The sequence below is a fragment of the Sapajus apella genome, unplaced genomic scaffold (assembly GCF_009761245.1).
Source record: "Sapajus apella isolate SASKATOON/1434 unplaced genomic scaffold, GSC_monkey_1.0 scaffold97, whole genome shotgun sequence".
In the NCBI taxonomy this organism is placed as follows: domain Eukaryota; kingdom Metazoa; phylum Chordata; class Mammalia; order Primates; family Cebidae; genus Sapajus; species Sapajus apella.
In genome coordinates, this window is record NW_022437037.1 from 4,589,892 (window position 1) to 4,606,430 (window position 16,539).

General features: G+C 48.7%; 1 protein-coding gene across 4 annotated transcripts in view; it reads left to right on the forward strand.

Annotated features, from left to right (window-relative positions):
* Nucleotides 1–16,539, forward strand: part of USP20 (ubiquitin specific peptidase 20) — a 39,793-nt gene that overhangs the window by 7,117 nt on the left and 16,137 nt on the right. For 3 of the 4 annotated variants that reach the window (XR_004262416.1, XM_032257565.1, XM_032257566.1), the window contains exons 2-9: nt 3,097–3,208; nt 5,668–5,764; nt 9,967–10,020; nt 11,717–11,779; nt 12,125–12,256; nt 14,182–14,278; nt 14,784–14,853; nt 16,391–16,504. Coding sequence is in view for 3 of the 4 variants with exons in the window: in XM_032257565.1 (XP_032113456.1) it covers nt 5,684–5,764; nt 9,967–10,020; nt 11,717–11,779; nt 12,125–12,256; nt 14,182–14,278; nt 14,784–14,853; nt 16,391–16,504 (611 nt within the window). In the remaining variant the exon portion in view is untranslated. The remainder of the gene's footprint in view (nt 1–3,096; nt 3,209–5,667; nt 5,765–9,966; nt 10,021–11,716; nt 11,780–12,124; nt 12,257–14,181; nt 14,279–14,783; nt 14,854–16,390; nt 16,505–16,539) is intronic. The other variant, XM_032257567.1, reaches the window with a different exon arrangement.

Below are 16,539 nucleotides of genomic sequence, written 5' to 3' on the forward strand. Positions count from 1 at the left end.
TTCTGAGAAGTTACTGTCTTCTTTTTTTTTTTTTTGAGCTGGAGTTTTGCTCTTGTCACCCTACTACCTGGGATTACAGGAACCCGTCACCGCGCCCAGCTAAGTTTTGTGTTTTTAGCAGAGATGAGGTTTCACCATGTTGGTCAGGCTGGTCTCGAACTTCTGACCTCAAGTGACGACCCACTTCGGTCTCCCAAAGTGTTGGGATTTCAGGCGTGAGCCACCGCACCCAGCCTGACTTGTTTTGCTGAGCAGATGTCTTTAAGGGTCATCTATGTTGGAGCATGTGTCAGAATTTCCTTTTGTGGGCGGAATCATATTTCATTGTAGGGATATATCATATTTTGTCTGTTCATTCATCGATGGGCACTTGGTTTGCATTTTCTTTTGGCTGCGGTAGTGTATTATCGGCGAAAAGTGGTGCGCACTGTTTTTTTTTTGTTTTTCTGCTTTTTTTTTTTTTTTTTTTTAATTTATTTTTTTTGAGACGGAGTTTCGCTCTCGTTACCCAGGCTGGAGTGCAATGGCGCAATCTCGGCTCACCGCAGCCTCTGCCTCCTGGGTTCAGGCAATTCTCCTGCCTCAGCCTCCTGAGTAGCTGGGATTACAGGCATGCGCCACCATGCCCAGCTGATTTTTTGTATTTTTAGTAGAGACGGGGTTTCACCATGTTGACCAGGATGGTCTCGATCTCTTGACCTCGTGATCCACCCGCCTCGGCCTCCCAAAGTGCTGGGATTACAGGCGTGAGCCACCGTGCCCGGCCCGAGTTACTGCTTTTAGTGCTTTTGGGTATATACCCAGATGTGGATTGCTCAATAGTGTGGTACTATTTTACAGTTCTTGAGGGACCGCCATACTGCATTCTGCAGCAATTGTACCATTTTACATTCCCACCAACAGTGCACAGGGCTCCAATTTATCCACATCTTCACCAACACTTTTTTTTTTTTTTTTTTAGATAGAGTCTCGATCTGTTGCGTAGACTGAAGTGCAGTGGGTGATCTCAACTCACTTCAGCCTCCGCCTCCCAGATTGAAGTGATTCTCCCACCTCAGCCTCCCGAGTAGCTAGAATTATAGGCGCCTGTCACCATACCCAGCTAATTTTTGTATTTTTTTTTAGAGACATGTTTCACCATGTTGGTCACACTGGTCTCGAACTCCTGACCTCATGATTTGCCCACATCAGCCTCCCAAAGTGCTGAGATTACAGGTATGAGCCACTGTACCTGGTCTCATTCTGATTTAAAGAGCTTTTAATCAACTTTTTTGAGGTATAATTTACATGTAATAAAATACACGCACTTTAAAGATACAGTTCACACGATTTGACAGGTGTATACACCTGATTAACCCCCAACCCAGACAAGATCTAGAACATTCCAACACCATAGAAAGTTCCTTCTTGTCTCTGCAATATAGCTGTGCCCTTTGTCCCAAGCAACCACTGATCCAGTTTCTATCATCATAGGTTAGTTTTGTCTATTTTGAAATTTTATATAAATAGAATCATATGGTGTGTTTTTGTATCTGATTTTTTTTTCTCTCAGTTTAATGCTTCTCTAAATCCGACTCATTTAGACCAAGACTGCACCAGACAGATCTGATCAGGGCTACATCTGTTACAAACTAGCCAAGTGATCAACCTCAGCCGAGTTCCTGAGTTACTTAAGTTCCAATTCTGTTTCTTCATCTGTAAAATGGGAGTAGTGAGAATACATTGAGGGCTGTTAGCTACAGGACAGAGTTTTCCCTCTGAAGTTGCAGGAATATAAGTCCAATTGCACTTGCAAATCAAGAGTGGGCCTGTTAAATTAGTCAGGCGTGATGGCACACACCTGTAATCCCAGCTACTTAGGAGGCTGAGGCAGGAGAACCACTTGAACCCAGGAGGCAGAGGTTGCAATGAGCCAAGATTGTGCCACCATACTCCAGCCTGAGTCAAAAAAAAAAAAAAAAAAAAAAGAACGTGCCAAGTTATAATCTGCCCCCCTCCCTTCCCAGCCATCCGACTGGAGAGATGAGCACATACCAAAGATGCTAGCAAAACCCGCACCCTGCCCCTCACAGTGTAGGACTAGTGCCAGCTCAGGGCACATGGCCTCAGCAGAAACAGTGAAGAAAACCAAAACACCTGGCTTCAAGTGAGGAGGTTTGGAATTTGGAATCTTGAACCTGTCATTGTCATGTGACTATTTTAAACGGTAGCCTCTAACTGCCTCTCCCTCTTTGAGAGTCCACATCTGGGAGACGGTGGCCTGCCAGTGAAGTGTGGGTAGTGGCAATGTGTGGATGAACCCTTTTGTGCCGACGGTCTGGGTTTGCTGAACGCTTGAGGGTTGGAGGTTCTCAGGGAATCTCTGAGAAGTCAAAGGATGATCTGAGGGTCCTGGTGGCATGCGTGGAAGGGGCTGAGCTTTCCTGTGCAGAAGGTTGATAGGTCGTGGCAGCCTGAGTGGACACTAGAGAGGCTCCGCAGTCCCCTCCAGCAGACCTGTGAAGGTTTCCTCCTGGGGATCACCAAGGTAATGCCCCAGCAGTGACTGGTGGAGGCCAGCACTCCCTAAGAGGGACTGCCCCATTGCCAGCTCTTCCTGAGCCTTAGTCAGCTACTCCAGGAGTGATGTGGATTCACAGGGAGGAGTTCTAGCCTGCTGACATCCTGAACACCCTAAAATCCACTTGTTCCTCCCAGGAGGAATGCTGGGCCCTTTTTAGCTTCTAGTTGGTGGTAAGAGTGATTTTAAAATAATGGAACTGGCTGGGCACAGTGACTCACGCCTGTTATCCCAGCACTTTGGGAGGCCCAAGGTGGGAGAATTACTTGAGCCCAGGAGTTGAAGACCAGCTGGACAACAAAACAAGACCATGTCTCTACAAAAAAATTTTAAAGAAATTAGCTGGGTATGGTGGCGCACACCTATAGTCCCAGCTACTTTGGAAGTTGTGGTGGGAGGATCACTTGGGCCTGGAAGGTCAAGGTTGCAGTGAGCTGTGATCGCACCACTGCACTCCAGCCTGGGCAACAGAATAAGACCCTGACTCAAAAATAGTAATAACAGAGTTGTGTGAAATGCACTGGTTCATCCCCCAGGTTCCTTGCCAGAGGCCTCTACTCACTCCAGACCACTGCAGCCCATCGCTGTCAGCTGTCAAAGAAGGATGCGAATGCTGGCCACTTGCTGCGGGCTTTGCTTCACCCAGAGGTAAGCCCATGGCCTCCTCTCAGGTGTGTCCCTTCAGCATGGACTCGGGAGGACACATGGATTTTTCTCTTTAGGTGAAATCATGGAATTGTGATTATGTTTTTTTTTTTTTAAGTTCTTATCTCAGAAAAATACACAGATGAAATGTGATTGCCTGTGTGTGTGGGATTTGCTACAGAAGCAAGAGGAAGCAGGAGGTTGAGATGAAGCAAGATTGGCCATGAGTTGTTAATTGATGAGTCTAGGTACATGGACATGTGGAAGTGTGTTAAACAGTTCTGTTGACTTTTTTTCCTTTACCCTTGTCTTCAATGTGCCAGTAAGTTCTGCCTGCTTTTGCACATTTACCCTTTCTTTTTTTTTTTTTTTTTTGCCCTCTCGCGTCGGTGACGAGCACATTTACACTTTCTATAAGTTAGAAAGCAACTGAGCAGGCCCTTAGGATCTGAGCAACTTACGTTTCAGCTTTAGCGTCAACAGTCCTGTGAGTCCTTGGACAAGAAGGAGCCTCTGTTTCTTAGTCTGTGATATGGGGCTAATCACAGCTGCCTCAACCATCGCTGGGCTGGGAGAATTTTTCATAAACGAATGCACGAAAAGCACTTAGCTTCGTATCTGATACCTAATCAGTGCTGGTAACTCATGCACCGGCTGAGAATCTGGCCAGTTGACCCCGGCTGACCATTTGGAACAGGGAAGGGCGTGTAAGGAGGAATCTAGGATCCGCCTCTTAGTTCAGGTGGGCACACATGTGGCTTCTGCCTTTGTTTTCGTTGTGTTTTTAAAACCCATGCAGTCCCAGTGGGTTCTGCCTTTGGGTAAAGCAGTCTTGGCTCCAGTTACAGCTTTGGTTGGTTTCGACCTTATTTGGCAACAGTTTGGAGCTGTAATCAGTCAGTCAGATTCCTGGATGTAATTCTGCTAAAATACTGTAGGTGAAGGATTTATTTAGTTACTCATTTTTAAATGCTTTCTTTTGAAATAATTACAGATTCACAGACAGTTGCAAAAAATGTACCCTAAGGTCCTTTGTACCTTCACCCAGTTTACCCTAATGGTAAAAGAAACACATACTTTTTTTTTTTCTTCCTCCCCACGCACCTCTTTTTTTTTTTTTTTTTTTTTTTTTTTTTTTTTTTTTAAGACGAGGCCTTGCTCTGTTACTCAGGAGTGCAGTGGCATGGTCGTGGCTCACTGTAGCCTTGAACTCCTGGGCTCAAGCAGCCTCCTACCTCAGCCTCTCAAGTAGCTGGGACTATAGGCATGCACCACCATCCCAGCTAATAATACATCTTAGTATGTCTGTAGAACAATCAGTAAAGTGACATTGGCTTAATCCATGGAGCTTTTCCAGTTTCACTAGTTCTGCCGGCACTGGTATATGTTCAGTTCTTTGCACTTTTAACACACGTGTAGATCCATGTAACCACCCCACAATCAAGATACAGAGCTGCTCAGCACCACCACAGCGCTCCCTTGAGTGAAGCATTTATTTTCTGAGACTGAAATCTTTTTTTCCCCTCCTGATTTAAAAGAAAGAAAGAAATGCAGAAGAATGTTGGGAAAGATGTTTGCTACATGTTAGCAGTGATTTATTTTACTTTGTGCTTTCTTGTTTGAGTTTTGTTTCTATAATGAAAATGTATCACTTAAACAAAAGCAACAGAGCCTTTTTTTCATCTTGAAACCCATCACCCAGATGCACCACTGTTGACGTTTCCGGCAGACGTTTCCGGCAGACGTTTCCGGCAAACGGGATTTATTTATTTACTCATTTGTAAATGCTTCCAGACTGCTTTCTAGGTGGTTCTCCTGCCTTCCTCTCTGACTTTCTCCATACTCTCAGAAGACATTCTCTGGAGGCAGTGCCGCATGGCCTGTCTCCACGGTGGTCTGGTGTTCAAGCCCCACTCCCTGTGGGGCTCCCACAAGAAGTGGGATAAGTGGTCTGCCAGCACATGGCCTCCCAGAGGCTCTTGAGAAGACCAGAGTCAACATCTGCTGCTTGCCTTTTTGAAACCCAGCCTTTCTATACTGCCCCTCCTCTGCCTGCATCCTTGGATGGACATGGATTTGGCCTCCTCCTAACAAAACATCCCTGGTTTTAGATTGTGTGGTGTGTAGCTCCCTATATGCAGGCAGGACTCCCGTGTCTTCCCTACCAATAATTCTGATCATGATACCTGCCACCTGCCCTGGACTTTTCCTGTATCAGGGACTATGCCAGGCATTTGACAGACATTGTCTCCATGAATCCTAGGAGCGGCCCATTGGGAAAACTGTTACCTTCTTAGATAAGGGAAGTGATGCTCAGAGAAGTTAAGCAACTTCCCCAGGTTATCAGCTGGTTTGTGGCAGACCAGGACTTAAGGGCACGGTCATGTACTTAACCACTCACCTCCCCACCTCTTGTCAGCACTGGCTGCCATTAACCCAGGATTGCTTGTGTCTTCTCATAGGTGAGCCCAGGCCAGGATGGGGGACTCCAGGAACCTTTGCCCTCACCTTGACTCCATAGGGGAGGTGACCAAAGAGGACTTGCTTCTCAAATCTAAGGTAAAGGGTCAGACCTTAGGGGCCGGGGCCCACACCCAGGGCCACCTCTTTCCTGGGGTGTGGACATTTCTGAAGGAGTGAAAAAACTGGCTCCCTGACAGTCTGTGCTCAGCCTTCTGTGTAAATGGAAATGCTGGCATCTGCTTGGGAGGCCACCTTCCAGGGCTCTGTCCTAATAGCCATTAATTACAGTTTATACCAGGCCATTTGGGAACCACCAATGCTCTCTGTCCACTAGCTGTTGGGGCAGGTGCACACAGCCTCTCCAAAGCAGGGAATGAAAGCTGCTTTCCGAATCCAGGAGTGTTTTTACAAATGTGGCCTGAGGGAAGCTCGCGGAGGCCTGGGCAGGAAGCTGGGCTTCCTCTCAGAGTAGGAGGATGCATTGCCATCCTTTTCGTGTTGTTAAATAAAAGTTTTTGAAAAGGTAATACTTAAACATGGTTAAAAATGAAACAGTGTAAAAAGATAAATGTCAAGAAGTCCTTCTTTCACCCCTGTGCCCACCCTCCCCAGCCCATCCTCGGGCAACCACTTACTCTCTTTTGTATCTTTTCAGTTTCTTTATGTGAATACAAGCAGATAAACTCATTTTAAGTTTTGCCCTTTCTTACATAAAAGATGGTATACCATTCTCTCTGTCTTGAAACTTGCTTTATTTATTTATTTATTTATTTATTTATTTTTATTTGTTTTTTTGAGACGGAGTTTTGCTCTTGTTACCCAGGCTGGAGTGCAACGGCGCGATCTCGGCTCACCGCAACCACCGCCTCCCGGGTTCAGGCAATTCTCCTGCCCCAGCCTCCTGAGTCGCTGGGATTACAGGCACACGCCACCATGCCCAGCTAATTTTTTTGTATTTTTAGTAGAGACGGGGTTTCACCATGTTGACCAGGATGGCCTCGATCTCTTGACCTCGTGATCCACCCGCCTCAGCCTCCTACAGTGCTGGGATTACAGGCTTGAGCCACCGTGCCTGGCCTAAACTTGCTTTATTTACATGACAGTGTATCTTGGAGCTCTTTGGACGTCAGTGCATAGAGACAGCTTTCTCATTTGTTACCTTGAAGCTGTATCATATTTTATCATGTGGCCACAGTGACTGATGCACTGTGGATAGATACCTGGACCTTTTGCAACCTCTTGCCAGTAAAAAGATGCTGTGATGAATGGCCTTGCAGAAAAGTCTGTGCATCCATGGGCAGAACTGCAGGCAGGCATGCTCCCAGGAGTGGAATTCCTGGGCATGTTGGCACCTAATGCTGCTCCTTTGTCCCCACTGCACCAGCATGTCCTTGGTGGCCTTTGGCCTGAGCTGGTTTCATCATGGGGCCTGGCATGGGAGCGGTTCTTCATAGTGTCTATAGCTGATTTTGAAGTGACATTCCCTCTTGCAGCGTGAAGTGGGGCAGAGTGAGGCCCGGGTGTATTTGCACTGTCTGATGCTGGGTTTTTCTCCGCTTCTTAGGGAATCTGAGAGCAGGGACAGGATGAAGCAGGTGGGAGAAGGAGGTAGAGCACAGGAAGGTTTGCACTGGGACTGGCAGCCGTTCAGAAGCCTGTTAGGGCCTCTAGGGCAGACTGGGCATGTTTGGGGTGTTCTGGGCCTGTGTGTCAGAGAGCACAACTTCAGTTCCCCTCTGGGTATCCAGAAAGTTACAAAAGAAAACCAGCACTGTTCTAAAATACTCATAAAGGGCAAAGATATGAGCAGGTATTTCCCAGTAAAGGAGATGGAAATGACAAACTTTTGGAAAAAGATGGCTGACGTCACTCTCGTGCTTATGGATATTGCTAATGAAACAGGATGATAACCATTTTACAGATGGACGGAAAGAGACTGATCCCACTCATAGCTGACAGGGAGAAAATGAGCCACTCACGTTGTGGTAGGGCTGGGAGTTACTTTAACTTTTAGGGAGGCAATTCTGCATCTCGGAATTTATCCTGTAGAATGTAATCACAGTTATAAAGATATGATACAGCAGTAATTTATTGAGCATTATTTGTAAAAGGGAAAAACTGATGCCACCTGAATATAGCTCAAGAAGGGAATTGATTGCATGGCTTTGTCCAGAGTGTGCAGTTATCACAGAGGAGATGCAGTCTTTATGTAAAAGCTTGCGTGATGCTACAAGGAGACACAGGTACATTACAGAGAAATATGTATTAGGTGATCTTATTTTTACTAAAAGTCAGCCCTTCAAGATCTAGGAATCCATATTTTGTATAAGAAGAATGTGCAGAGGGAAATATATCATATACAGCATGTAGATGTCATCTGAATTGTTATAGTAAGTGTTCGATACTTTTATAAATCAAATAACTGAAATGGAAAGAAAAACCTGAGAAGAGGAGGGTGAATTGTGAAATCAAAAAATCGCAAGAGAGATGACAAATTCAGGAAGGTTCAGGGCGGCAGCTTTGATTTTTGCTAAGCAGGCTGATCTGGCACCCCCAGCATCCTCCATGAGAGACCCTAAACCACAGAGTGCAGATCTCAGCTTCATCTACGGGATGAGCTGCTTCACTTCAATCCCTTGTTCAGGCTTTTTACAAACACGGCTGGGATCTGAGTGTAGTGAGCCGACATGGCCACCGTGGGGGAAGCCAGGCTTTCTTGGTGGGAGATTTGGTGACCTTGCTGCACTGGGGTCCAGGCTCCTTGGCTTCACCTTCTGATCTTGCTCTGTGACAAGGGTGTGAGCTCTCTGAGTCCCCATTTCTCATCAGTGAAAGGGGGATGTTGGTGGGCCCTGTTAAAGAGACTGGAGGGGATTATGTGAGCATTGTGTAAAGAACTCAGCTGGAGCCCAGGTGCGGTGGCTCACGCCTATAATCCCAACACTTTGGGAGGCCTAGGTGGGTGGATGACCTGAGATCAGTAGTGTGAGACCAGCCTGGCCAATATGGTGAAACCCTGTCTGTACTAAAAAATACAAAATTAGGTGGGTGTGGTGGTGCACACCTGTAGTCCCAGCTAATCAGGAGGCTGAGGCAGGACAATTGCTTGAACCCAGGAGGTGGAGGTTGCAATTAGCCAAGATCTCGCCACTGCATTTCAGCCTGGGTGATAGATTAAGACTGTGTCTCAAAGAATTCAGCTGGAGGCCTGGCTTGTTGCGGTCCCTCTTCAAGGGCCCACTCCCACCATGGTGGAGCCTGACACTGCAGCTGCTGTCGACCTGCACCCGTAGTTCCTCTCACAACTGATGGAAGCACGATAGATGCTGTAGGGCCTCAGCTGGGAACTGCTGTTGTAGAAATGCAGATATAGTTATTTGGGGCACAACTTAAGTTGCTGTAATAAAGAGTCCCTGAAATAGAGTGGCTTAAATGAGATAGAAGTTTCTGTTTCTCTCACAGAACAGACCAGAGGTAGGTAGGACTGGTAGGGTGCCTCTGCCATTCTCAACGTGGGGCTTTCATCTCCGAGTCCAAGGTGGTGGTTGCTTCAGCTCCTGCCATCACATCTACATTCCAGCCAATGGTAAGAGGAGAAGGAGCAAGGGTAGCACACAGCTCAGAAGTGGCACACATCATTTTTGCTGTCATCTCATTGACTAGAACTGAGCCACGTGATCATGGCGGAAGCTGGAAAACATCATCTGCAGCAGGCTAGCTGTGTGCTCAGCTCAAATCCATGCATCCGCTTATTAAAGCAAGGAGGAGAAAGGATACAAATAGACACAGAGCAGGCTCTGTCGCCCAGACCACCAGAAACCTGGGTGTTTCCTGTGATTTGCCAGGTCCTTGAACTCTTCATTTATACCAGGCCCTGTGGACTCACAGGGGTTGGTAAAACAGGCCATCCCTCTTTCACAGAGCCCTGGTCTAATGGGTAGAAAGGCTGAAATAATTCAGTGCAAGGAAGGAAGAGTAGAAGGAATAGTAAGAGAGCATGTTAACAAGCCTCTTACATGATTTTATTTTCCAAGATTAGGTTATAGACACTAAAATAAAATGTTGATTATGTTTTTACAGGCACACGGTAGAATTCAAACAGTAACATGTAAAGGGCTCCCCTGGGAACCTAATTTGAACAGGTAGTCTGGGTAAGGCCTTCCAGGGCCAGGGCTTGACACTGAGACCTTTTCAGTGAGTGTCAGCCAGGTGGGGCCTCCAGGCAGGAACAGCCCCAGAGCTCAGCCTTCCATGGGCTCCTCACACCTGCTCTTTCTCTTTCCTCTCAACCCACACAGGGAACCTGTCAGTCGTGTGGGGTCACTGGACCAAACCTGTGGGCCTGTCTCCAGGTAAAAGATCGTTGTGCGTATTGGGGGTATGGAGCTGCTTCTAGACTCTGGGCTGGGAATTTCCATCCCTGGTGAGCACCACCAGGAACCTTGGGCAGGGGCACAGGGCTCCAGAGTCAGTGAATCCTGGGCTGGCCATTCTGCCAGCCATTAAAAATGACAGGAGAACAAAACAGGTTGGAGAAGGCTCTGGACCAAAGGCTCCCGTCTTCACAGGACACATAATTCTAGCTTGGCATGCGTAAGTGAGAGTCGACGTGGGCGTCTTGGTGTTGAGGCCTGGCACTGCTGCTTAGTAGCATCTCTTCCTGGGCCAGTCTCATTTTTTCCCTGAACCTTCATTTCCCATCAATAAGAAAGGGGATGCAGCACTGACAGCTGACAGCTGTCCCCGCCTCATTGGGTTAGGGTGGAACCGGACAAGACAGGTGCCCGAGGCCGGCCTGGAGACCGCATCCAGGAGAAGCTGGAAGGGTTTGGATGATTACTGGTTACTAAAAGGAGTAAAAGTAGATGTATGAAAACATGACAGCTTCCCCTGAGTGGTAGAGTTACGGGTAATTTTCATTTTTTTTTCTCTGTAGTATTTAAAAAATGTTTGCAAGTATATATTTTTATGGTCATACTAAAAATGACTGTTACTTAAAATTTCTTTAAAAAAAACAAAAACCCAGGAGTAGAAACAACAAAGACAGCCTCAGCAGGTGAGGACATCTAGTCAGTCTTTGCAGAAGCGCAGGGGCCCCGGTGGGACTCTGGCCTCTTCTGCTCTGTCCTGTCACTCAGCACAAAGTAGATGGCAAGACACTGGCTATCCAGGGGGCAGCAAGGAGTGCCAGATGTTATCTCCTGGGCTGTTAAAAGTGCAGGACGTGGTCCTCCCTCGTAGGCGCCACAGACAGATATGGGAGCCTGATGCAGAACATGATATGTGTTTTCTGAGTCAGCCACATGGTAAAGATCCAATTGATTCCACCGTTTTCCCAAAAGGTCCTCGCCAGCCTGTGCAGTGCTGATCCTGTAGAGAAGCCTTGGCCATTGGCTACTGGCTGGCATGGAGGCCCACAGTGGAGGCATTGAGTGGGCCTTGGAGGACAGGTAGACTTGGGACAGGAGAGTGCGAGGGCAAAGGCAGCATCTTTAGGGACATGCAGGCCCTGCTGTGCGGCGCTGGGTCGGTACTACCTCCCACTACCTGTGCACCTTGTTTCAAACACCTGGTACCCATTCAGCATCCCCCACTAGAAAATGGCTGTGAGGCCTAGCATCCCCACCAAAAACGTAGGTCCCAATAACTGCCCCCCTACCACGCAGGGCTTTCCTGGAGGGAAAGGATCTGGGTTCCGAGCAGCCAGTCCTCACCTGGGACCCCGTCTGGGCTTCTTGCTGGAGAGCTGCAGCCCAGGACATACTGCTCATTTCACGCAGAGGGCAGTAACAGTGTTTATGAATTTTTATAGAAAAGGCTTCAGAAACATGGAATATCTTGTTTTTGTTTACCGTCCATCAGTACTCAGTAGAACTTCAGGTGTACAAACCCACAGGCCCATGTTCCTTTGAGATGGCAGAGCCTCAATCCCTTGTGGTCCCTGTTCAGGAGAGGTCGGGGCACTGACTTTGGGCTGGAACCAGAGACACTATGTTGACACCATCCTTTTGGCAAGCTCCAGTCCACTCTCCTCCCCTCTGTCCACAGGTCGCCTGCCCCTATGTTGGCTGTGGAGAATCCTCTGCTGACCACAGCACAATTCATGCACAGGTGAGTGTGGTGGCTGAGAGCGTGGGCCCCACAGATAGCCTGGGGTTCAAACTCTGACTCCACCTTCCTGCTCTGGGCCTAAATGGCTGGGGTGATAAATGATGTCATACTAGCATGGCTTCTGCAAAGAAGCAAGAGATGATGCAGGTAAAAACATTTTGCACCTGCACCATTTGATAAACAGCAGCCCTCGGGGTCCCGCCCGAGGGGTAAGCGAAATTCAGGCCTCCAGCCTCTCCTGACAGGGCCACTTACCGAGAGGCTGGGGAGTGGAGCAGCCATCACAGGTTGGGGCACCTGTCAGGCCAGAGTACCCTGGACCTTGTTTTGGATATTACCCTCTAGACAAAAAAGCACAACTTGACCGTGAACCTGACCACATTCCGGCTGTGGTGTTATGCCTGTGAGAAGGAGGTGTTCCTGGAGCAGCAGCTGGTGGCCCCTCTGCTGGGCTCCTCCTCCAAGTTCTCTGAACAGGTAACCTGTGTGGTGGGCTCTGTTTGGTTGTTGGCAACACTGTGTTGAGGATGGGGTGGTGTGACCTGAGCATCCGTGGAGCTTGGGTCAGTAGGTCTCAGAGGTGTCTGTTCCTGGGTCAGTATGTTTTCAGGTGACTTTGAGGAGCTCACATCCACACGTGCTCACTGAGCCCACTCTGTGCCAAGGCGTGAGTGAGGCCCTGAGGGCGCAGAGATGACTGAGAGTAGGTCCTCCCTTGAGGAGCTCAGGGGCCATGGGGTGGCCCTGCAGAGTACAGGGGTTGGGTGGGCCCAGGGTCGTGGGGTGAGTGTAGACCCTTCCAGGCCTTATGGAGAGGGTTGATGAGGTCACAGATGCCCTGTGGCCATCCCAGATGTGAAACCATTCCTAAGGGAATTCCAGGTAGTTGCTACAGCACACTTTTCTATGGGAAATGCCCAGAAACCACCTCGGTAACATCAACCAGAGAATGGGCCTTTCATCAGCAGTGCTGTGCAACCTTAGAGGTGGCGGGTCACCAAGCCCACACCCTGGAGGTCCCAGCCCCAAGCCTGTCCTCAGGGAATGGTCAGTCACCCTGGATGGCAGAGCTGCCAGCTAGAGGAGAAGCCAGGACATGTGTGTGCAGCATCTGCATGGCTGTCTCCTCCATATTTTTAAATTTTATTTTAGTTTAGTTTAGTTTTAGTTTTTGAGATCAAGTCTTGCTCTGTCGCCCAGGCTGGAGTGCAGTGGTGCAATCTCAGCTCACTGCAACCTCTGCCTCCTGGATTCAAGTGATTCTCCTGCCTCAGCTCCCTGAGTAGCTGGGATTACAGGTGCCTGCCACCATGCCTGGCTAATTTTTATTTTTACTAGAGTCGGGGTTTCACCATGTTGACCAGGCTGCTCTCGAACTCCTGACCTTAAGTAATCTGCCTGCCTTGGCCTCCCAAAGTGCTGGGATTACAAGCGTGAGCCACTGCACCCTGTTAAACCTGTCTGTTTAGACAGTCACATGATAGGGCTCAATAAGTGCTTATTGAATGCATCTGTGAACTTGGTAGATGTTTATGAATTTTTGTAGAAAAGGCTTTAAAACAGTATATGCAATATCTTGTTTTTGTTGTACACGTGTATTAACAGTTAAATGTCTGTATAATACAGGCCGGGCGCGGTGGCTCACGCCTGTAATACCAGCCCTTTGGAAGGCTGAGCAGGAGGCTCACTTGAGCCCAGAAGTTTGAGACCAGCCTGGGCAGCATAGTGAGACCCTGTCTCTACAGAAAATCAAATGAGCCAGGCGTGGTGGCATATGCTTGTCCCAGCGACTTGGGAGGCTGAGGTGGGAGAGTCACTTGAGCCAAGGAGTTCAAGGCTGCAGTGAGCTATAGTCGTGCTACTGCACTCCAGCCTGGGTGACAGAGCAAGATTCTATCTCTTAAAAAAAAAGTCTACATAGGCCGGGCGCAGTGGCTCACACATGTAATCCTAGCACTTCGAGAGGATCATTGGAGCCCAGGAGTTTGCAACCAGCCTGGGCAAGATGGTGAGATTCCATCGCTACAAAATATAAAAATGTTAGCTGGGCGCTGTGGCATGCACCTGTAGTTTCAACTACTGAGGAGGGTGAGGTGGGAGGATCCCTTGAGCCCAGAAGTTGGAGTCAGCAGTGAGCTCTGATTGTGCCACTTCACTCCAGCCTGGGTAACAAAGCAAGACTCTGTCTAAAAAAACACACACACACACACAAATCAAGGAGTTCCCAGGGAAAGGCCACCAGTCCTCTCTCTTTTTACAGTGCCTTCTGCGCAGATAGACTGACTCAGCCCACTGGGGGTTTCTGGGCAGTGGGGCTGTATTTCCAGCCCTTGGGAGACACCTGGGCCTCTGAACCCAGCTCCTCTGTTCCCCATTTTCCTCATTTTGGGTCTTTAACACAGGACTCCCCACCACCCTCCCACCCTCTGAAAGCTGTTCCTATTGCGGTGGCCGACGAAGGAGAGTCCGAGTCAGAGGATGATGACCTGAAACCTCGAGGTAATGGCCCCCACAGCAGGGGAAGCTGATGGGCCAGCTGGGGGCCTCACCCGGAGGCTGGAAAGCGCCACAGTCTTGTCTCTATTTGCACCTGCTATCTGGGCAAGGAAGGGTGGGGTGACAGATGAGCTGTGTAGCATGGTGTCTTCCCTCTGGAAGCTGGCTGACCCAGCCAGTGTTCTGGAGAGCCAGCCATTTGTTCCCTCTCCCAGTTGTGTGACCCTGAATAGGCAGGCCCCTCTGCTATATGGTCTGGACAGTGGGCCTGGCTGGGCAGAGGGGCAAAGCAGTTCATCTGTTTAAAACGCTCAGGTAATCACCACTGTTGTGAGCAGGAAGCATGTTAATTTACTGGGAAGATTCCTGGGGTGGAACACTTCCACCATGTCCTCTTCTTGGGTCCTGGGCAATTGAGAGCCACAGCTTTGTGCCAAATGTGAATTGCAAGGTGTCCTTGGCAGGGCAGGGTGCTCACCTGCCCCTCCCCTTTGTGTTTATTTGCCAGGCCTCACAGGCATGAAGAACCTCGGGAACTCCTGCTACATGAACGCGGCCCTGCAGGCCCTGTCCAATTGGTAGGTCGACGCTTTGTCAGAGAACCAAGAGCTGTCCCTGGCAAAGCCCTGGAAATAGTATCGGTAGCACCCCCAGGCAGTTGCCCAGAAATGCATGCTTAGGACGCACAGCCAAATCGCTAAAAACACCCAGGCCCTTTGACCCAGCAGTCCCCACAGTGGGAACGTGTCCTGAGGAGATAACCAGAGATGCTGGGGAGGTTGGACATGCCAGGAGCCTCCTCGCTCTGTTGTTTATTGGAAGCGATTTAAAGGCCCATCTGCAAGGGAATGTAAATTCTCACAGCCCAGCCTTGCAGCAAGTGCAGGAAAAACGGCGCAAGACAACACACATGGAAACAAGAAGGGGTTCAGAATCTGACGAGTAGGGGGAGAAAAGGAGGTTATAAGGCATTGCATGGGACAATCCCATTTTAGGGGAGAAATGCCATTTTCCATTAGGGATAGGCTCTCAGCTCCATGAGGCCCTCCTATGCAGTAGAGATTAGAGATGGCAGTATATGTGTTCAGGAAGGAGAGAGGGAATGGGTACAGATGCGCAGACAAATCTGGAAGGCTACATTCCAAAATGTTCCTAGTAACCTCATGTTCCTAGTAACCTCAGGTGGCAGAATGAAGGTCAAAAATTGTTAATGATTAACCATACCCAAACTGGGCATGGTGGCTCATGCCTGTAATTCCAACACTTTGGGAGACTGAGGAAGGCAGGAGATTGAGACCAGCCTGGCTAACAAGGTGAAACCCCATCTCTACTAAAATTACAAAAAATTAGCTGGGCATGGTGGCATGTGCCTGTAGTCCCAGCTACTTGGAAGGCTAAGGCAGGATAATCGCTTGAACCCGGGAAGTGGAGGTTACAGTGAGCCAAGATTACGCCAAAGCACTCCATCCTGGGCAACAGAGTGAGACTCTGTCTCAAATAAAACAAAATAAAATGAAATAATTGACCACACCCGGGCTCACCTCTTTAAAAGCCCTGTCTTGGCTGGGCGCAGTGGCTCATACCTGTAATCCCAGCACTTTGGGAGGCCACGGCGGGTGGATCGCCTGAGGCAGGAGTTCACCAGCCTGGCCAACATGGGGAAACCCTGTCTGTACTAAAAATACAAAAAAATTCGCTTGGCCTGGTGGCATGTGCCTGTAATCTCAGCTACTCTGGAGGTTGAGGCAGGAGAATCACTTGAACCCAGGAGGCAGAAGTGGCAATGAGCCAAGATTGTACTACTGAACTCCAGTCTGAGTGACAGAGTGAGACTCTGTCTCAAAATAAAATAATAAGATAAAGTAAAAATGTCCTGTTTCTAGATACAGCCACACTCTCAGGTACTGGGGGTTAGGGTTTCACAGATTAATTCTGGAGAATGCAATTTTGTCCATAACTGGTGGGATCCTTCTAGTCATCTTCAGATGTTTCTGGGTCCAGGTCCACTGTGTTCTCTGTGCAAGCACTCATGGCTCCCCACTACATAGTCCTTTCTAAACCATGCCACATCCCTCATTTGCTCTCCTGACCTAGTTCTCTCTCCCTTGCCCCCAGCCCTCCACTGACTCAGTTCTTCTTGGAGTGTGGAGGCCTGGTGCGCACAGACAAGAAGCCAGCCCTGTGCAAGAGCTACCAGAAGTTGGTCTCTGAGGTCTGGCACAAGAAACGGTGAGCCATTGCACCCCTAGCCTCGGGCAGTGTGT